Source organism: Trachypithecus francoisi, unplaced genomic scaffold, assembly GCF_009764315.1.
Source record: "Trachypithecus francoisi isolate TF-2019V2 unplaced genomic scaffold, Tfra_2.0 Lachesis_group12, whole genome shotgun sequence".
Taxonomy (NCBI): domain Eukaryota; kingdom Metazoa; phylum Chordata; class Mammalia; order Primates; family Cercopithecidae; genus Trachypithecus; species Trachypithecus francoisi.
Window position 1 is genome coordinate 103,087,879 of NW_022681457.1, and position 20,784 is coordinate 103,108,662.

The 20,784-nt window shown below is 56.9% G+C and overlaps 1 protein-coding gene across 11 annotated transcripts in view; it reads left to right on the plus strand.

Moving 5' to 3' along the window:
• Positions 1 to 20,784, plus strand: part of HSPG2 (heparan sulfate proteoglycan 2) — a 117,629-nt gene that overhangs the window by 95,548 nt on the left and 1,297 nt on the right. For 7 of the 11 annotated variants that reach the window (XM_033227919.1, XM_033227928.1, XM_033227927.1 and 4 more), the window contains 32 exons: positions 340 to 481; positions 855 to 1,006; positions 1,396 to 1,537; positions 1,635 to 1,775; positions 2,081 to 2,215; positions 2,472 to 2,656; positions 3,788 to 3,983; positions 4,254 to 4,433; positions 4,714 to 4,974; positions 6,774 to 6,978; positions 8,447 to 8,544; positions 9,141 to 9,407; positions 10,164 to 10,273; positions 10,475 to 10,622; positions 10,705 to 10,821; positions 11,196 to 11,213; positions 11,483 to 11,594; positions 12,280 to 12,424; positions 12,514 to 12,613; positions 12,751 to 12,860; positions 12,985 to 13,093; positions 14,030 to 14,128; positions 14,518 to 14,739; positions 15,043 to 15,287; positions 15,675 to 15,846; positions 15,949 to 16,071; positions 16,181 to 16,237; positions 19,557 to 19,632; positions 19,721 to 19,799; positions 19,960 to 20,030; positions 20,132 to 20,215; positions 20,615 to 20,718. In XM_033227919.1, coding sequence (XP_033083810.1) covers positions 340 to 481; positions 855 to 1,006; positions 1,396 to 1,537; positions 1,635 to 1,775; positions 2,081 to 2,215; positions 2,472 to 2,656; positions 3,788 to 3,983; positions 4,254 to 4,433; positions 4,714 to 4,974; positions 6,774 to 6,978; positions 8,447 to 8,544; positions 9,141 to 9,407; positions 10,164 to 10,273; positions 10,475 to 10,622; positions 10,705 to 10,821; positions 11,196 to 11,213; positions 11,483 to 11,594; positions 12,280 to 12,424; positions 12,514 to 12,613; positions 12,751 to 12,860; positions 12,985 to 13,093; positions 14,030 to 14,128; positions 14,518 to 14,739; positions 15,043 to 15,287; positions 15,675 to 15,846; positions 15,949 to 16,071; positions 16,181 to 16,237; positions 19,557 to 19,632; positions 19,721 to 19,799; positions 19,960 to 20,030; positions 20,132 to 20,215; positions 20,615 to 20,718 — 4,405 coding nt within the window. The remainder of the gene's footprint in view (positions 1 to 339; positions 482 to 854; positions 1,007 to 1,395; positions 1,538 to 1,634; positions 1,776 to 2,080; positions 2,216 to 2,471; positions 2,657 to 3,787; positions 3,984 to 4,253; positions 4,434 to 4,713; positions 4,975 to 6,773; positions 6,979 to 8,446; positions 8,545 to 9,140; positions 9,408 to 10,163; positions 10,274 to 10,474; positions 10,623 to 10,704; positions 10,822 to 11,195; positions 11,214 to 11,482; positions 11,595 to 12,279; positions 12,425 to 12,513; positions 12,614 to 12,750; positions 12,861 to 12,984; positions 13,094 to 14,029; positions 14,129 to 14,517; positions 14,740 to 15,042; positions 15,288 to 15,674; positions 15,847 to 15,948; positions 16,072 to 16,180; positions 16,238 to 19,556; positions 19,633 to 19,720; positions 19,800 to 19,959; positions 20,031 to 20,131; positions 20,216 to 20,614; positions 20,719 to 20,784) is intronic. The other 4 variants (XM_033227921.1, XM_033227929.1, XM_033227930.1 and 1 more) reach the window with 2 other exon arrangements.

Below are 20,784 nucleotides of genomic sequence, written 5' to 3' on the forward strand. Positions count from 1 at the left end.
CTACTCGGGAGGCTGAGGCAGGAGAATCACTTGAACCCAGGAGGCAGAGGTTGCGGTGAGCTGAGATTGCACCACTGCACTCTAGCCTAGATGACAGAGCGAGACACTGTCTCAAAAAAGAAAGAAAAGAGCACCTGTTACTCAAGGCTCTTGACTTACTTCTACCGGAAAAACCATCCTAATAAACATGCCCTCCACAATGCAGACTGTCAAAGGGGTCGCTGCCAACAGGATGCACCTACATATCTGTGCATGGCAGTCCCAGGGTGTGGGTACCAGAGGCCTGGGCATCTGAAGGCTCCCAGCTCACCCTCCCCACTCTCACCCCACCTCGGCCAGGTCCACGGCCCGCTGCTGAGGCTGAACCAGGTGTCCCCAGCTGACTCTGGCGAGTACTCATGCCAGGTGACTGGAAGCTCAGGCACCCTGGAGGCATCTGTCCTGGTCACAATTGAGCCGTCCAGCCCAGGCCCCATTCCTGGTGAGTAACAGGGAACAGTGGGCAATGCACAGGCGCGGGGCCCCTTCCCAGCGCTGCTTCTCTCCTCTCTCCCGGCCAGGCGCTTATGGCTGCCTGCAGGCAGGGTTTCGTACCACGGAGGATCAGGCCAACCCAGGTGTTCCCAAGTCTGACGATGGTCCCATCCCCTCAACCAGGGGTCCCTAGCCCTGGGTGTCAGGAGGACACTTGAGTCCCCAGGGAAAGGAGACCCTTCTTAGGTTATATCAGCCACTCTCAAGCCACTGCACCCCCAGGACCAACTGGAGATGGCCTTCACTGCCACCACCTTCAGCCACTGCCTTGATCCCTGGAGCTTGGCCTCTCTCACCCCACCCACCCCCTGTGCCCACAGCTCCAGGACTGGCCCAGCCCATCTACATCGAGGCCTCCTCTTCACACGTGACTGAAGGGCAGACTCTGGATCTGAACTGTGTGGTGCCCGGGCAGGCCCATGCCCAGGTCACGTGGTACAAGCGCGGGGGCAGCCTCCCCGCCCGGCACCAGGTACGGGGGCCAGGATGGGGAGGATTCCAGGGCAGGCAAGGTTAGACCTGCAGTTGCTTTCTGCACCCAAACCTCATGCAAACACCAGCCTGCTTGGGTACCCCAGGGGAGAAAATACTTTTGGGGGACGAGTTCACCAGCCTGCAAATCAGGAGACCTGGGTTTTTCTCTTGGCTCTGCAGCTGAATCATTTCCTGGGCCTCAGTTTCCTCCACTGTAAAGTTAGTGGGTTGGACTTCTAGGATTCTGGGAACAAAGCTTCCGTCAGCCCTGCCAGCTGGGGCCCTGGGCTCCCGAGAGAACTCTTGGGCACCAGCACAGGTGGGCTTGGGGACATTTCTTGTCCCGGGGATTTTGCCCTGATAACTGTCCCCTTGCTGCTCTGACAGACCCATGGCTCCCAGCTGCGGCTCCACCAGGTCTCCCCTGCTGATTCAGGCGAGTATGTGTGTCGTGCAGCTGGTGGCCCAGGCCCTGAGCAAGAAGCCTCCTTCACAGTCACCGTCCCACCCAGCGAGGGGTCTTCCTACCGTGAGTATGGCAGATGCCATGGGCAAGGGGGGAAGGGGAGGGCCCTGAAGCTGAGCCCACCCCTGCTGAGCCCAGCCCTCTGCCCCTTTGGCCCCAGGCCTTAGGAGCCCGGTTATCTCCATCGACCCGCCCAGCAGCACCGTGCAGCAGGGCCAGGATGCCAGCTTCAAGTGCCTCATCCATGATGGAGCAGTCCCCATCAGCCTCGAGTGGAAGACCCGGAACCAGGAGCTGGAGGGTGAGCCAGGCTGGCGGGTGGGTGGGCAAGCTGGGCGCAGGTGTGCAAGGGTGGGGCGGAAGTCTGGATGCCCCACATTTGTGGTGTGACCCTGAGTAAGGCCCTTCCCGTCTCTGTATGGCGAGGGCGCTGGACCCAGGAGTTTGCAAGGTCTTTGTTACCTTCTGCTCTCTGGGATTCTGTGAGCTGGACACACCCAGGCCGGAGGGGTTGGAGGCGTGGGCCCAGGGGCACAGGCTGGCAGCACCAAGACACGAGAAGGACCAGGTCAATCCTCTCTCACCCGCTCCCATGCAACCTTACAGACAACGTCCGCATCAGTCCCAATGGCTCCATCATCACCATCGTGGGCACCCGGCCCAGCAACCACGGCACCTACCGCTGCGTGGCCTCCAACGCCTACGGCGTGGCCCAGAGTGTGGTGAACCTCAGTGTGCATGGTGAGGGGACGTTGACTCTGTGGGGCTCTGCCCTCCTGTTTCCAGCCCTGATTCTCAGCTCAGAGCCTCCAAGTTTAAATCCTTCTTCTACCACTGACTCTGTCTTGGGCATTGTCCCTCTCTGAGCCTCAGTTTCCGCCTCAGTGCAGTGTGGAGACAGGTGCCCACCCAGCACTTACTAAGCTGGAGACCATGGCAGTGTGGGTGACCAGCAGAACCCTGCCTGTGTGTCAGTGCTTGTCATTCCTCCGCACAGGGCCCCCTACAGTGTCTGTGCTCCCCGAGGGCCCCGTGTGGGTGAAGGTGGGAAAGGCTGTCACCCTGGAGTGTGTCAGTGCCGGGGAGCCCCGCTCCTCTGCTCGCTGGACCCGGATCAGCAGCACCCCTGCCAAGTTGGAGCAGCGGACATACGGGCTCATGGACAGCCACGCAGTGCTGCAGGTGAAGCTGGGGCTGGTGCCTCTCTGGGTCTGAGGCCCAGTCCAGGGTCCAGCCTTGAGCAGGTGTTTGGAGGGGATAGTAGTGGATGGGCGGGTGGTGATGAGTGGATGGAGAGAGGAAGGGAGGAATGGGATGGGATGGAATGGGTGGATGGTGAATAGACTGGAAGATGAGAGGGTAGAGAGAAGGAAGGTAGGAGAAGGAAGAAAGAATGAGTGGAAGGATGGGAGGGTGAGTCGAAGGCCAAGTGGATGGATGGATTAATGGGATATCATGAGGATGAGCCCTCAAGCAACCAGATGGGAGAGCTGAAAACCAAGGAAAGGGCCAGGCATGGTGGCACGTGCCTGTAATCCCAGCACTTTGGGAGGCCAAGGCAGGAGGATCACTTGAGCCCAAGAGTTCAAGACCAGCCTGGGAGGCCGAGGTGGGCGGATCACCTGAGGTCAGGAGTTCAAGACCAGCCTGGCCAACATGGTGAAACCCCGTCTCTACTAAAAATACAAAATTAGGCCGGGCACGGTGGCTCACGCCTGTAATCCCAGCAATTTGGGAGGCTGAGGCGGGTGGATCACGAGGTCAGGAGATCAAGACCATCCTGGCTAACATGGTGAAACCCCATCTCTACTAAAAATACAAAAAAGAATTTCTGGGCATGGTGGCGGGTGCCTGTAGTCCCAGCTACTCAGGAGGCTGAGGCAGGAGAATGGCGTGAACCTGGGAGGCGGAGCTTGCAGTGAGCCGAGATCGTGCCACTGCACTCCAGCCTGGACAGGACAGAGCAGGACTCCATCTCAAAATTAATCAATCAATCAATTAATTAATTAAAATTAAAAATAAAAATAAAATTAAAAATTAGCCAGGTATGGCAGCACATAACCTGTAGTCCCAGCTATTCAGGAGGCTGAGGCGAGAGGATTGCTTGAGCCTGGGAGGCAGAGGTTGCAATGAGCCAGGATGGTGCCACCGCACTCCAACCTGGGCAACAGAGTAAGACCCTGTCTCAAAAAATAAATAAATAAATAAATGCCAAGGCAGGTAGAGGAAATAGGGAAAACCAAGCCAGAGCTGGGACTGACATCAAAGTCCCCACTCGGTACCCACATAACCAGCCTGCTTGCTTTCTCCCAGATTTCATCAGCTAAACCATCAGATGCGGGCACTTATGTGTGCCTTGCTCAGAATGCACTGGGCACAGCACAGAAGCAGGTGGAGGTGATCGTGGACACGGGCGCCATGGCCCCCGGGGCCCCTCAGGTCCAAGCTGAAGAAGCTGAGCTGACTGTGGAGGCTGGACACACGGCCACCTTGCGCTGCTCAGCCACAGGTGTGGCCAGGGACTGGCACATAGGGCTGGCAGGGCAGGGATGCCCCGGGGTCTGAAATGTAGACACATGTGATCTAGAGATGATGTCATGCCCAGGGGTGGGGAGTACGGGGAGACCGTGTTGCTAGCATCCCCCAGTGATGGCTGAGGAACCCAGCTGGGGTCCCATAGAGGGACAGGACCACCCAGGGCCGTTCCTCACCACAGCCACCCTCTGCGGCTCCCTGAGGTAGCCCAGTGACTTCTGTCATCTTCCATTCAACTCCACAGGCAGCCCCGCGCCCACCATCCACTGGTCCAAGCTGCGTTCCCCACTACCCTGGCAGCACCGGCTGGAAGGTGACACACTCATCATACCCCGGGTAGCCCAGCAGGACTCGGGCCAGTACATCTGCAATGCCACCAGCCCTGCTGGGCACGCTGAGGCCACCATCATCCTGCACGTGGAGAGTAAGGCCTCATCCCTTCTTTGTCTGCACCAAATGGAGATCTGAGCCCCCCAACGAGGCTCCACCCCACACAGAACCCCAGGAACCCCATCCAGAGGTCTCCAGGCACAGCAGGCTCCCAGAGCCTGCCCTTGCCTGACACCCCGCCTGGGACTTTTGCTTTCCTTATCCCCGGTCCTCTGGGCTCACCATTCAGTTTTCCTGGACACCTGGATCCAATGACCTGCTGCCATTCTGACCTTTGCCCTCCCCCATCCTGACGTCTATGTCCCCCTACCCAGGCCCACCGTATGCCACCACGGTCCCAGAGCACGCTTCGGTGCAGGCAGGGGAGACGGTACAGCTCCAGTGCCTGGCTCACGGGACACCCCCACTCACCTTCCAGTGGAGCCGCGTGGGCAGCAGCCTTCCTGGGAGGGCTACTGCCAGGAACGAGCTGCTGCACTTTGAGCGTGCAGCCCCTGAGGACTCAGGTCGCTACCGCTGCCGGGTCACCAACAAGGTGGGCTCAGCCGAGGCCTTTGCCCAGCTGCTCGTCCAAGGTAAGCAGCCCCAGCTCAGGGTTTAAGGGGGTCACCTTTCCTCTTGGCCCTTCGATGACCCAGCTAGGCAAACTCAGGTGGGAAGGCCTTCCTCCATAACCCCACCTGGAATGCCCTCATCTCCCCTGCTCTCCAGGGGCCAAGGCAGGTCCAGGAAGCCCTCCATCACGTGTGCTCAGCTCCTCTAGCTCTTACGGCTGCTCCCCACCTTTGGCACAGCCCTGGCACTGCAGAAGGAAACCATTCTGTGTACATAAGCACCCCAGCCAGCCTCCACTGCCAGGCAGTGAGAATGCTCAGGGCAGGGCCTGGACCCAGGCATCTCAGCAGCCCTGGGCTTAATTGAGGGTGACACGGCCCAGGATGGGCTGGGTAAATGCTTGACAGGGACAACAGTGAATAAGTGACAGGAGCGCCCACCCCCGGCACGCCCAGGGCTTCAGTGGATCTTCAGAAAGCCCAGCATTTCCATGGCCTCCTGCATCAATGATACAAATGAGGGCTTTTGGGCCCAAACTCTTAAAGTAGCACAGCCTGTAGCCCTCTGGTCATGGGCCCGGACTGTGCACTCAGACCTGGGTTCAAAGCATAGCTTGGCCATTTGCTGGCTGTGCAACCTTGGCCAAGTCACTGAACCTTTTTGAGCCTCAGTTTCTTTTCTTTTTTTTTTTTCTTTTTTCTTTTTGAGACAGAATCTTACTCTGTCACCCAGGCTGGAGTGCAGTGGCGTGATCTCGGCTCACTGCAACCTCCATCTCCCGGGTTCAAGCGATTTTCATGCCTCAGCCTCCCGAGTAGCTGGGACTACAGGCATGCACCACCATGCTTGGCTAATTTTTGTGTTTTTAGTAGAGAAGAGGATTTGCCATGTTGGCCAGGCTGGTCTCGAACTCCTGACCTCAAGTGATCCACCCACCTCAGCCTCCCAAAGTGCTGGGATTATAAGAGTGAGCCACCACGCTCGGCCTGAGCCTCAGTTTATCTGTAAAGTGGAGAGAACAATGCCAACCACGTAGGCTGAGTTGGAAAGGTACACAGAAGTAAACACAGATGTAAAACTGTGGTTCACAGTAGGCACTTAGTAAATGGGGACAATATGCATCTGCCCCCGCCTCCCATCTGTCCCCTGCACGTGTAGGTGTCTTTGCCATGGCCAAGTCCCTGGATTCTCTTATTTAAACTGCAGGCAGAATAGGCTTTGCTGTCCTTCCTTAAAATGTCTGAGTCTGGCCGGGCGTGGTGGCTCACGCCTGTAATCCTAGCACTTTGGGAGGGCAAGGCGGGTGAATTGCCTGAGCTCAGGAGTTCGAGACCAGCCTGGGCAACATGATGAAACCCTGTCTCTACTAAAATACAAAAAAAAAAAAAATTAGCCGGGCGTGGTGGCAGGCGCTACTCGGGAGGCTGAGGCAGGAGAATCGCTTGAACCCGGGAGGCAGAGGTTGCAGTGAGCCGAGATCGTGCCACTGCACTCCAGCCTGGGGACAGAGCAAGACTCCATCTCAAAAAAAAAAAAGTCTGAGTCCCTCCCACTCTTTTCGTGGCCTACCCTCCCCACCCAGAAGCGAGGAGCTGTGGAAACAGAGCCTAGCTCTCCACAGGCCCTTATCCGTGTTGGCAGAATGACGGCTGCGAGTGCAGATGAATGAATCTGCCAGTGAAGGGGCTTTTTTCCCTGGTCAGAGGGGCTATCAGGGGAACATTCCTTGAATGTTGGGCTGGGGGTTTCCTGGGTCCCTGGAGGGGCATCAGGGACATCACACACATGTACCTGCAGAATCTCATACATGTCCCCGCAGGCCCTCCTGGCTCTCTCCCTGCTACCTCCATCCCAGCAGGGTCCACGCCCACCGTGCAGGTCACTCCTCAGCTAGAGACCAAGAGCATCGGGGCCAGCGTTGAATTCCACTGTGCTGTGCCCAGCGACCGGGGTACCCAGCTCCGTTGGTTCAAGGAAGGGGGTCAGCTGCCTCCGGGTCACAGCGTGCAGGATGGGGTGCTCCGGTGAGTGGGTCTGGGGGCAGGACTGGACTTGGGCAGCACAGCCCAAGGCTCACAGTGAACAGAGTTAAAGCACCTGCCCCAGGGGACGTAACATGAAGCACTCTCCTCCTTGGACACATCACTTTACCTCTCTGAGCCTCAGTGTTCTCAGCTGTACATTGGGTTATATAAGACTGAATGAGGCTGGGCACGGTGGCTCACGCCTGTAATCCCAGCACTTTGGGAGGCTGAGGCGGGCGGATCACCTGAGGTCGGAAGTTCAAGACCAGCCTGACCAACGTGGAGAAACCCCATCTCTACTAAAAATACAAAATTGGCCGGGCATGGTGGCACATGGCTGTAATCCCAGCTACTAGGGAGGCTGAGGCAGGAGAATCGCTTGAACCTGGGAGGCGGAGGTTGCGGTGAACCGAGATGGTGCCATTGCATTCCAGCCTAGGCAACAAGAGTGAAACTCCGTCTCAAAAAAAAAAAAAAAAAAAAAAAAACTGAATGAGGTCCGGGCGTGGTGGCTCACGCCTGTAATCCCAGCACTTTGGGAGGCCAAGGCTGGTGGATCACCTGAGGTCAGGAGTTTGAGACCAGCCTGGCCAACATGGCTAAACCCTGTCTCTACTAAAAATACAAAAATTAGCTGGGTGTGGTAGCAGTCACCTGTAATCCCAACTACTTGGGAGGCTGAGACTGGAGAATTGCTTGAACCCAGGAGGCAGAAGTTGCAGTGAGCTGAGATCATACCATTGCACTTCAGCCTGGGCGAAGCAAAACTATCTCAAAAAGAAAAAAGACTGAAAGATTAGCTAAAGCACTTACACAGTGCTTGGTGCTTGGAAGGCATTCAGTAAACAGTGGCCCATTCATATTTATTATTAGTGGAGGAAAGAGAACAGACCCTGGGACCAGAAATGTACAAATGACCCCAGATCTCAGCTCTGCTGCTTGATAATTGTAATCCTGAGCCCTAGACCATAAGGTCTTTGTCCAAAATGGGTGTGGTGCCCCCCAACCTGCCTGCCTACCTCTAGTGGTTATTGGGAAACTAGAATGCAACACTTTGTGCTGTTCTTCGTCAGTTTTTAACGCCCACACAATTGCAAAGCATTCTTTTTTTTTTTTTTTTTTGAGACGGAGTCTCGTTATGTCACCCAGGCTGGAGTGCAGTGGTGCAATCTCGGCTCACTGCAACCTCCGCCTCCCGGTTTTAAGCGATTCTCATGCCTCAGTCTCCCGAGTATCTGGGATTATAGGCATGTGCCACCACGCCTGGCTAATTTTTGTATTTTTAGTAGAGACAGGGTTTCACCCTGTTGGCTAGGTTGGTATCGAGCTCCTGATCTCAAGTGATCCGCCTGCCTCAGCCTCCCAAAGTGCTGGGATTACAGGCATGAGCCACTGCGCCCGGCCCAATTGCAAAGCATTCTATCAAATGTTTTCATTTTCCTGATGTCTTATTATTTTTTCTTTATAGAATCCAGAACTTGGACCAGAGCTGTCAAGGGACATATATTTGCCAGGCCCATGGACCTTGGGGGCAGGCCCAGGCCAGTGCCCAGCTGGTTGTCCAAGGTAGGAGGGTGGCTTCAGGCCTCTGCTAAGAGCAGGGAACAGAGATGAGAAAGGGAGAGAGGCACAGGGCCCAGACCCTGTTCCCCAGGAATCCCCCTAAATGTGTCAGAATAAAGAGAAACATTCTATTTTGCCTAGCTTGTATCTAGCATAGAGTAAAAGGGGCTTGATAAATATTTCAAGGGAGGGAAGAAGGATATGGGTGGAGTGTGTGAGTGCTCAGATGAACTGATGAAGATTGAATCAGTGTGAACTGGGCATGGTGGAACACACCTGTGGTCCCAGCTACTCAGGAGCTAAATTGGGAGCATTGCTTGAGCGCATGAGTTCTAGGTTGCAGTGAGCTGTGATCACACCTATGAATACAGCCAAAACCCTGTCTCTAAAAAAACAAACGAATAAGTGGACACGTGAGTGAGTAAATACATAAGACCTGACAAGTGAGTGTGTTTGTGAGTGAATGCATGAAAAAGTGAATGAGAAATGAATGAATGCTGGAGCTTCAGTGCTCACCTTTCCTTGGGCAGTCTATGGCCTCCCTCGGGCCAGGCCTGCAGTGACTGATCTCACTGGACCTCCGCCTTCCTCCTCCCCAGCCCTACCCTCGGTGCTCATCAACATCCGGACCTCTGTGCAGACCGTGGTGGTCGGCCACGCTGTGGAGTTCGAATGCCTAGCACTGGGCGACCCCAAGCCTCAAGTGACATGGAGCAAAGTTGGAGGGCACCTGCGGCCTGGCGTTGTGCAGAGCGGAGGCGTCGTCAGGATTGCCCACGTAGAGCTGGCTGATGCGGGACAGTATCGCTGTACTGCCACCAATGCAGCCGGCACCACACAATCCCACGTGCTGCTGCTTGTGCAAGGTGAAGGCTGGTGGGGACTTTTTTTGGGGGACAGTGAGTGGGGCCAGGGCTTCTCCTGCCGTCATCTTCTGCCTGCCCACTCTGCTCTTCCTTTCTGTTCGCTTGGGATATTTTCCACTGTGTGTATTTAAGGGGCAGGTTTCATAACAGGTGGCAGCAGCAGGGGATAAAAGAGATTCCCCCAGGGTAGCCTGGAATGTACAGGGAGAGAGCTAGGCCATAGAGCATCAAGAAGAAAAAAGAAACCTTGTCCTCATCGGCAGGGAGTGCCTGCTGTGCTGGGAGAGACCTGCAGCATGGTCTGAGGGCAGAGACATAACCCAGACAACAAACAGACCTAATAGAGAGTAAAACAAGGACAACAGATGCAGGGCAGACACAAACACTGTGTGTTCTTTAAAGGCAATTGCTTTTTACCCCAAGCCCTGTGACTTGCCTCCAAACTTTCTTACCTATACTGTCCCTAGTACGCACTTCTCAGGTCCCCAGAGGGCTGCACAATTTTTTGCCCAGGCATGTTGAAGAGGTCTCAGGCTGTGGAGTGAAATGGATCTGGCCCTGAACGCTGACTCTGCCCAGCGAAGAGCAAACAGCCACTTTCCCCCGCTCTAAGCCATAATTTCCTCATCTGTGAAATGGAATGTAGTGGCTCCCTTCACTTTGGGGTGATATGAGGATGAAATGAATCAGGGTGCAGGCTGGGCACACATCTGTGACTGTCATGTTGATGGCCTATGTCTCTTCCATGCCTCTCAGCCTTGCCCCAGATCTCAATGCCCCAAGAAGTCCGTGTGCCTGCTGGTTCTGCAGCTGTCTTCCCCTGCATAGCCTCAGGCTACCCCACTCCTGACATCAGCTGGAGCAAGGTAAGCACTGGAGAGGGAACCAGCAGGCATCCCTGGGGGACTGGGACCAGGTCTGAAGCATCTCAGTGTCCCCAGGACGTGGCACAGGCTTGGCCAAGAGTAAATGCACAATGTTGGAAGGTGGGCCTGAGGCACAGATGGGAGGCAGGCCTCTGGAGCTGTGGGCCAAGGCCAGGGCCCTCAGTGCTGGTGCGTTTGCAGCTGGATGGCAGCCTGCCACCTGACAGCCGTCTGGAGAACAACATGCTGACGCTGCCCTCAGTCCGACCCCAGGACGCGGGCACCTACGTCTGCACCGCCACTAACCGCCAGGGCAAGGTCAAAGCCTTTGCCCACCTGCAGGTGCCAGGTAAAATACCACCCCCAAGAATTGGCAGTGCCTTGCCCACTCCCTGACTGGCAGGGTCTCCAACTATGCTCTCTGCCGGCAGAGCGGGTGGTGCCCTACTTCACGCAGACCCCCTACTCCTTCCTACCGCTGCCCACCATCAAGGATGCCTACAGGAAGTTCGAGATCAAGATCACCTTCCGGCCCGACTCAGCTGATGGTGAGCAGGAGGGTTCCTTTGCGGGGTGGACTGGCCTGGGTTGAGGGACCTCGTGGAGTAACTGCCATCATGGCTTGAGGCCTGGCTATCCCTCAGTCCTGCCCCAATCCCTCAGCCTCCGTCTCCAGAAGCCCCCAGACCTCTGGACCTCCACCCTGGCGTACCTTCTCTCGCGCCTCCCCACTTCTCCATCCCTGCCTCTTTGATATCTCCAGCCTCCCCGTGGCTCCTCTGCCACCAGGGCATCACCCCCAGTCCTCCTGTCCCAGCTTCCTCTTCCCATCTCTGCTCCTTCCTCCCTCCCCTGCCTCCATCTCACCCTTTCCTCCTCTCTTTCTCTCGTCTCTTACGGGTCTCTGACTTTCACTGTCCAGGCCTCCTTCTCTACTCGGGTGAGTCTCTCCCTCCCTCTCCCCCTTGAGGGAGACTCCAGTGTGTGTGAAGCAAATTCATTTTCTTTCTAGGGGCGCTCAGTAAGGCCCTTGCATTTGAGGCACCAGCCCTGAGGCAGTGAGAAGGCCCCGTCTGTGGGAGGAGTGCCAGAGGGAGGGGCAGGTTCCGAGAGTGGACAGGCTCAAGAGCTTGGGTCGTTTCTAGGGTGGGGGAGGACGGGGAGCCTGTGGCTGGATGGGAGGCCCCTCACACAGTGGTGCCCATCCAGGGATGCTGCTGTACAACGGGCAGAAACAAGTCCCAGGGAGCCCCACCAACCTGGCCAACCGGCAGCCCGACTTCATCTCCTTCGGCCTCGTCGGGGGAAGGCCCGAGTTCCGGTGAGACCCCCAGCCTCCCCATGTATAGGGGGACTGGACACAGGGCTTTGGTCTGGCAAGCACTACCCTGGGCTCCATTATACAAAGGAGATCTGGAGGAAGGAGAAAATGTGGCCGTTCCCCTTGGTGACCACCCAGTCTGCTGGAGTAGGAATAGTATGCCAGTCAGGTGGAGGAGGGTGCAACTCAGACTTGGGACTGCTGCAGGCCAGGATTCATTCATTCATTCATTCATTCATGCATGCATGCATGCATCACTTATTTGCTGAGCACCCCATGTGTGACAGGCACTGATACAGGTAAAACAAAACAGACCAAATCCTGGCTCTTGTGGGAAGGTGTATTCTCGTTGGGGAAGAATAAACAAGCCATAAACAGAGAAACAAGGTGATCTCAGGGAGAGAGGAGTCCTCAGAGGAACAGGGAGGCCAGGTGCTAGGCTGCAGGGCCCTGAGCCTGGGGTCCCTGTGGGCTGCTCTGGAAAAGCTCCCAGCAAAAGGATGTGGGGAGAGAAGATCTGGGGGATGGGTCGCGGCGTGGGAGGACAAGACAGGGACAGGAACTGGAACAGCCCCAGGGCTGGGACTGCAGGAATCCTCTGGGGCCCCTCTGCCCGACTGGGCCCCTAGCCCTTCTTCCGAATCCCCTATCCATCTCTCCTGCCCCGGCCTACCCCACGGAGCAGTTTCGATGCAGGCTCAGGCATGGCCACCATCCGCCACCCCACACCATTGGCCCTGGGCCATTTCCACACCGTGACCCTGCTGCGCAGCCTCACCCAGGGCTCCCTGATTGTGGGTGACCTGGCCCCGGTCAATGGGACCTCCCAGGTGAGACCCAACCCCATCCTACTACTTCCAGCCCTCATCCCGCCCCTGGCCAGCCTCTCTTGCCATTCCTGACTTCCCCACCTCCCCAGGGCAAGTTCCAGGGCCTGGACCTGAACGAGGAGCTCTACCTGGGCGGATACCCTGACTATGGTGCCATCCCCAAGGCGGGGCTGAGCAGCGGCTTCATAGGTGAGCCCCCTGCCCACCTCCAGCTGAGGCTAGGCCTTACCTGGCTGGCTGGAAGAGCCTTGGAGAGCCTGGGAGGGCACCGCAGGTGTGGGCTGGGACACCCTGCCCCGTGCTCATCCTGCCCACTCACCTCCCAGGCTGTGTCCGGGACCTGCGCATCCAGGGCGAGGAAATCATCTTCCACGACCTCAACCTCACGGCGCATGGCATCTCCCACTGTCCCACCTGTCGGGACCGGCCCTGCCAGGTGACCCCACACCCCACGTACCACCTGGCTGCCATGGCCTCCACCCCCAGCCATGGCTGGCCCCTGTGGGGATTATGGGGGGGACTGAATGTTCTCGGCCTTATTTCTGGGGGCTGCTTTGCAGAATGGTGGGCAGTGCCATGACTCTGAGAGCAGCAGCTACGTGTGCGTCTGCCCAGCTGGTTTCACCGGGAGCCGCTGTGAGCACTCACAGGCCCTGCACTGCCATCCAGGTACACACCCCCCAACGCCAGTCGCTGTCGCCCCTTTGGAAGCGGGACGGCCAAAAGGAAGGGCCTGCCTCTTCCCTTTGCTGCCTCCCCATTCCCACCACCATCTCCACCACCGGGCACTTCCACACACCCCACTCTTACCTGAGCACTCACCACTCCTCCCATGTACCCATCCCCCATCTCTGCTACCCAGGGGCCCTCGCCCCATCATGGCTGCTTCCCCTCCTCCATCCCTGCTGACCAAATTCTTACCACTACCCCGCCACCCAGGCACTCCCCCACCCCCAGCCCCATCTTCTTTTTTTTTTGAAACGAAGATTTCGCTCTTGTTGCCCAGGCTGGAGTGCAGTGGCACAATCTCAGCTCACTGCAACTTCTGCCTCTTGGGTTCAAGTGATTCTCCTGCCTCAGCCTCCTGAGTAGCTGCGATTACAAGTGTCCACCATCACCCCTGGCTAGTTTTTTGTATTTTTAGTAGAGGCAGGATTTCACTACATTGGCCATGGCTGGTCTTGAACTCCTGACCTCAGGTGATCCACCTGCCTCGGTCTCCCAAAGTGCTGGGATTACAGGCATAAGCCCCTATGCCCAGCCCCCAGTCCCATCTTATTACCGAGGTGCCCACCCCATTACCCACCACCAGGTGCCCCCCCAACCCAACACTGTTATCCAGGTCCAGTCTCTGAAGAACCCGCAGACACAGAGTCCCTCGACTGCTTCCCCCGCAGTCCTCCCCATGGCCTCTTTTGGCTCCCACCTTGCTCTGCTCAGTTCCCTCCTCCAAGGCCTCCCAGGCAGCCCGAGGCCTCCCAGGAGGCTGGCCTGGCCCTCACTAGCCGAGCCCCCCGGGGTGTGATGGGCAGGGCTCTGGCATCAGGCCTCCCCTCCCTCCAGAGTCACCTCCATGTCCTTTTCACTGGCCTGTGTGCCCCCCAGAGGCCTGTGGGCCCGACGCCACCTGTGTGAATAGGCCTGATGGTCGAGGCTACACCTGCCGCTGCCACCTGGGCCGCTCGGGGTTGCGGTGTGAGGAAGGTGAGTGGAGCCAGGCCAGTGACCCTCAGGGTCCCAGTGTCAGCCAGGGAGGCTGGGTGGGGCACTCTGAAGCTGTGATGGGCCCCTACGGGTGATAAAACGATACCCGACCCAGAGGATCTCAAAGTCACCTGGTCACGTGTCTGCCCAGGCTGAATCCCTTAGTGAGTGAGGGCCCCCAGAGAGGACCCCTGTCATATTGGAGCTCCTCCCAGGCCAGTCTGCAAGGGCAGGGGGGCTCCTATGCCGCTGTAGCTGGTGCCAGCTGGTCCTGAGCCTCTGGGCCTGGGGAGTGAGGCAGGCAAGGATCCCAGAGGAAGGCAGAGTAGCTGGACCCCACCCAAGGGTCCAGGATCCCCACTTCCTTAGCTGAGCTGTGGCTGCTGCAGGTGTAACAGTGACCACCCCCTCGCTGTCGGGTGCTGGCTCCTACCTGGCGCTGCCCGCTCTCACCAACACACACCACGAGCTACGCCTGGACGTGGAGTTCAAGCCACTCGCCCCTGACGGGGTCCTGCTGTTCAGCGGGGGGAAGAGCGGGCCTGTGGAGGACTTCGTGTCCCTGGCGATGGTGGGCGGCCACCTGGAATTCCGCTACGAGCTGGGGTCAGGTAGGCACCCAGCACCAAATGCGGGGCTCTGTACGCCAAGCCTTGTGCCCCCCTCGGTTCTCCAAGCCCCAGGGAGGCGTGGGGGGATAAATGCAGGGATCAGGCTGAGTCCCCTCTTCCCATGCCTTTCGTCTCTGTGTCACTTGAGGCCAGTCCCTAGCCCTCTCTGAGCCGTGGGCTCCTCATCTGGAATACAGAAAGCTGTAGGGCATTCCCTATCTGCTCAGGGCCCTGTTTGTGGTGGAGAGGGCAGGGAGCCCCCTGTGCCCCCATGTGCCCAACCCTGCCTGGTATCCTCCCCAGGGCTGGCTGTTCTGCGGAGCGCCGAGCCGCTGGCCCTGGGCCGCTGGCACCGCGTGTCTGCAGAGCGTCTCAACAAGGACGGCAGCCTGCGGGTGAATGGTGGACGCCCTGTGCTGCGCTCCTCGCCTGGCAAGAGCCAGGGCCTCAACCTGCACACCCTGCTCTACCTGGGGGGTGTGGAGCCTTCCGTGCCACTGTCCCCAGCCACCAACATGAGCGCTCACTTCCGCGGCTGTGTGGGCGAGGTAAGAGGAGCCTCCTCAGGACAAGTGGAGGGGAGGGGTGCCAAACCTTGCGCCTCCCTCAGCTCTCCAAGCACCTTGGCACCGTGCCCCTCCACCTGTAACCACCCATGGACCTCTGAGCCTCAGTTTCCTCCTCTGTAAAATGGGCATGATCACACGTACCTTGAAGGATTGGGCAGAGGATTGTCTGCACTGACGGATGAATGTTTCTGGCACACAGTAGGCACTCAACTCCTGTGCCTCCCTCCCCACACCGAGAATCCATGCTGCCACTCAGGGTCCAATGCGGGCTCCCAGCTGTCCTCTGCTGTATTCTTCTTCCTGCTGGTATACCTGGGCCTCTGCCTCCCATGCCCCTTTAGTCCCTCAGTGTCCCTGTCCCCACAGGTGTCAGTGAATGGCAAACGGCTGGACCTCACCTACAGTTTCCTAGGCAGCCAGGGCATCGGGCAGTGCTATGACAGCTCCCCATGTGAGCGCCAGCCATGCCAACATGGTGCCACGTGCATGCCCGCTGGCGAGTATGAGTTCCAGTGCCTGTGTCGAGATGGATTCAAAGGTGGGAAAGCCTGCCCAGGGCACCGGAGGGGAGGGGCACAGGTGGTCAGCAACACCTCCAGCCCATGCCCACCCACCCACTCGCCTCTGCCCTGGTCCGCAGGAGACCTGTGTGAGCACGAGGAGAACCCCTGCCAGCTCCGTGAACCTTGTTTGCATGGGGGCACCTGCCAGGGCACCCGCTGCCTCTGCCTCCCTGGCTTCTCTGGCCCACGCTGCCAACAAGGTACCCAGGCCTGGCTTCTCTCCACTTCATCTCTGTCTTGGGGCCCGGGGCCCGACATAATACCCACGGGTGTCTGTGCCCACCAACTGGACCCTGCCCTTCTCCATAGGCTCTGGACATGGCATAGCAGAGTCCGACTGGCATCTTGAAGGCAGTGGGGGCAATGGTGAGTACTTGCCGTGGTCTTCTCCCCAGCTTCAGCCTCAACTCACTCTTCCAGTTACCCCACACCCTCAGTTCTGGCCTGTAAGCAAAAAAGCCCTATATGAGGAGCTTGCTGGGCAGAGAGACAGAATGAAGACCACAGCCATGTGGAGCTGGGGCCTGCCCCACACTTACTGGCTGGGTGACCTTAGGCAGGCCTTTGAAACCACTCTGACCTCAGTTTCCTCCTCTGTATTCGTGTATTCAGTCAACAAACTATTGTGTGCCCATCCTTGCCCTGGGAGCAGGAAATATATGAGAGGCCGAGGCAGGCGGATCATGAGGTCAGGAGATCGAGACCATGGTGAAAATTGGTCTCTACTAAAAATACAAAATAGCCAGGTGCGGTGGCAGGTGTCCATAGTCCCAGCTACTCGGAGGCTGAGGCAGGAGAATGGCGTGAAGCCAGGAGGCGGAGCTTACAGTGAGCCATGATCGCGCCACTGCACTCCAGCCTAGGCGACAGAGCGAGACTCCGTCTCAAGAAAAATAAAATAAAATAAAATAAAATAAAATAAAAGAAGCATAAAGCAAGACCCTCCTTCCCAAGAATTCCACCGTCTGCTGAAAAGCTAAGGAAACAGTCAAGAGTGAATGCTGATTGAATGTTTACAGGCACTGTGCTAACCCCTTTACAGACTCATCTCTTCTTATGTATCACTAATATCATAGGCGAGGCAGTGGTATAGTGGTTAAGAGTATAGACTTGGAGCCAGCTTGCTTGGGTTCAAATCCTAGCTCTCCCACTTACTAGCTGTGGAACTTCGGGTGAGTCACTTAACCTCTCTGTGCACCATATAAAATGGAGATGAGTAACATCTTTCCCTAATGATCTGGATAAACTTTTATGTGAGAGTAAAGTTACTTAGTGCATTTGGTGGAGTCTTGCTCTGTCGCCCAGGCCAGAGTGCAGTTGCACAATCTCGGCTCACTGCAACCTCCACCTCCCAGATTTCAGTGATTCTGCTGCCTCAGCTTCCTAAGTAGCTGGGATTACAGGTGCCTGCCACCACACCCAGCTAATTTTTGTATTTTTTGTAGAAATGGGGTTTCACCATGTTGGCCAGGCCGGTCTCTAACTCCTGATCTCAGGTGATCTGCCCCCCTCAGCCCCCTAAAGTGCTGGAAATACGGGCCTAAGCCACCGCACCTGGCCACTTAGTCCTCTTTAAATGCCTAGAACAATGTCTGGTACAGAGTCAGTACAGATGTTAGCTGTTGTTAATATTATATTCAGCTGGCCGGGCGTGGTGGCTCACACCTGTAATCCCAGCACTTTGGGATGCTGAAGCGGGCAGATCACCTGAGGTCGGGAATTTGACACCAGCCTGACCAACATGGAAAAACCCTGTCTCTACTAAAAATGCAAAATTAGCTGGGCGTGGTGGCACATGCCTGTAATCTCAGCTACTCCAGGGGCTGAAGCAGGAGAACCTGGGAAGTGGAGGTTGCAGTGAGCCAAGATTGCACCATTGCACTCCAGCCTGGGCAATAAGAGTGAAACTCCCTCTCAAAAAAAAAAAAAAAAAATACTATATTCAGCTGGGCGTGGTGACTGACGCCTATAATCCCAGCAGTTTGGGAGGCTGTGGCGGGCAGATTGCTTGAGCCCAGGAGTTCTATACCAGCCTGGGCAACATGGCGAAATCCTGTACAAAAAGTAGCTGGGCGTGGTGGTGCTCATCTATGGTCCCAGCTACTTGAGAGACAGGCAGGAGGATCACTTGAGCCCAGGAGTTCAAGATCAACCTGGGCAACACAGGGAGACCTCATCTCTACAAAAAATTTAAGAATTAGCTGGGTGTGGTGCACATGGCTGTGGTCCCAGCTGAGGCAGAAGGATCACTTGAGCCCAGGAGGTTGAGGCTGTAGTGAGCTAAGATTGTGTCACTGCACTCCAGCCTGGGCAACAGACCAAGACCCTGTCTCAAAAAAATAAAAAATAAGGCTGGGCACGGTGGTTCACACCTGTCATCCCAACACTTTGGGAGGCCAAGGTCGGTGGATCACCTGAGATCAGGAGTTCGGGACCAGCCTGGCCAACATGGCGAAACACCATCTCTACTAAAAGTGCAAAAATTAGCCGGGCGTGGTGGTGTGCACCTGTAGTCCCAGCTACTTGGGAGGCCAAGGCAGAAGAATTGCTTGAACCTGGGAGGTGGAGGTTGTAGTGAACCAAGATTATGCCAGTGCACTCCAGCCTGGGCCATGGAGCAAGACTCCATCTCAAAACAATAAATAAAATAAGACATACCTATATATAATCTTCATTCATAGGGTTGTCGTAAGGATTGAGTTAAATGCAATGGTGTCTGTGGCTGGATGGGACACTCCCCGCACAGGCACATCATAGGTGCTTGGTAAACGTCAGCCGTTCTCCTCATTTGGCAGAGGGTAGCAGAGGGTCCCCTACTCTTGCCCCCTGACAGAGCTACTATGGCCAGTGCCAGCCTGTAGGATGGGTCGTGAGCAGATAGGGCTGGGAGTGGTAGAGCCACACACAGTATGGACATCAGGGCTAAAAGGTCCAGGTTGCAATCTTAGTTCCCCTCACATCCTGGGCCAGTCACTCGCCTGAGCCTGCCTGCCCATCTGTAAGATGGAGAGAACACCAAGGCTCTGAACCATTTATTGCCATGGTCCAAGGTGACCAACCGTCCCAGTAGCTCCAGACGGAGGAGTTTCTTGGGATGTGGGACTTTCAGGGCTAAAGCCAGACAGAACTTGGCAAGTAGAATGGCGGGTCACCTGACATGGATCCTGTTGACTGCACAAAATAAAATAAAATGCATTGCTTTAAGGAAAGCAAGTATGCTGAAGTAAAGTAGTCAAACCATTTTTTAAGTTTTCTGACTTGCTGTATATGTGCTTCTTTATTAATACATCACATAACAAGATCGGGTGGTCTCAGTGGCTACCAGTTTCAAAGCAACAATATGTGTAAATGATATTTTGAAATATTTGCAGCTACTGTAATGTGATAAGCAAATACTAGTAACAAAGTTGCAGGTCCTACCACTACTACTTTGGTTTCTTGCCTACATCTCATTGAAAGAACTGCTCAATTTCAGTGAGAAGTGAGTGAAATTGAGGTGTGATGCTTTCCCATCCAAGGTCACAGGCCCCCTGAATTCTGTCGACAACTCCCTTGGGTCCCCAGGGACTGCAGGCTCAGAGCCCCCCTAGTCCTGCATGTTGGCATGGAGGTGGGGGTCAGTGGAACTGACCGGGGATTGATGCCTGATGTGGCAGGTGTGGCACCATCCCCCTCTATCCCGCAGATGCCCCTGGGCAGTACGGAGCTTATTTCCACGATGATGGCTTCCTTGCCTTCCCTGGCCGTATCTTCTCCAGGAGGTGAGACTGGTGTTGGGAGAGCCCGTGGGCCTAATGGGGAGGACGGGAATCTGGGACTTCTGTCCCCTCACCCACTCTTCCTCTGCAGCCTGCCCGAGGTGCCCGAGACCATCGAGCTGGAGGTTCGGACCAGCACGGCCAATGGCCTCCTGCTCTGGCAGGGTGTGGTGAGTGTGGGCATCCGGCCAGACTCTTGGGGCTCCTGGGGCAGGGAGCTGGCTTCCTGGTGGCCAGAGTGGTCGGGAGAGGGGAAAGCGGAGCCTCCTGGCCTCGGCAGCCTCCGCTCTCCAGGCTGGGGACCCCAGAGACCCTGTGCTTCCCTGGCAGGAGGTGGGAGAGGCCGGCCGAGGCAAGGACTTCATCAGCCTCGGGCTTCAAGATGGGCACCTTGTCTTCAGGTGGGTCCTGGCACCTGGCCCTTCCTCTCCCTTCCCTGGTCCCAGCACCCCACTCCCTCGTACTGCCCCAGCTCACACTTCTTGGGCCTGGATGACTACAGGTACCAGCTGGGTAGTGGGGAGGCCCGCCTGGTCTCTGAGGACCCCATCAATGACGGCGAGTGGCACCGGGTGACAGCGCTGCGGTAAGGGACCCTGCCGGGCACTCGGGACGGGGCCCAGTGTTCTGGAGTGGGGCAGGACGCCCCCCACCATGGGCAGAGAGGCAGGCATTGAGCTCTGTGGAGACAGAACTTAAAGCCAGGGGAGGGGAGAACCCGCCAGCCAGGGCTCAAGCTTCCATCTCGGACTGAACTCTGCTGGGGGCAAGCGAGCGCCCTCGGAGCAGGAGGAAACCTGGGCGCAGAAACGAGGAAGCTGCCTTCGTGGGGCCCGATCTCTTGTTCAGCGGGGGAAAGAGAGCTTGGGGAACAGGGACAGACTTCTGAGTCTGGAATCTCGGTGCCAGAGGGAGGGGACGATGTCGTGGCGCTGGGGAGGACTGGGGAGTTTGTGGGAAGGGGCCTGACCCAGGTCCATTGCAGGGAGGGCCGCAGAGGTTCCATCCAGGTGGACGGTGAAGAGCTGGTCAGCGGCCGGTCCCCAGGTCCCAACGTGGCAGTCAACGCCAAGGGCAGCATCTACATTGGTAAGTCTGGGGCTCCTTCTCAGGGCAAGGGCAGGAACAGCACTCCCTTGGGGCTGGAGCTCACCC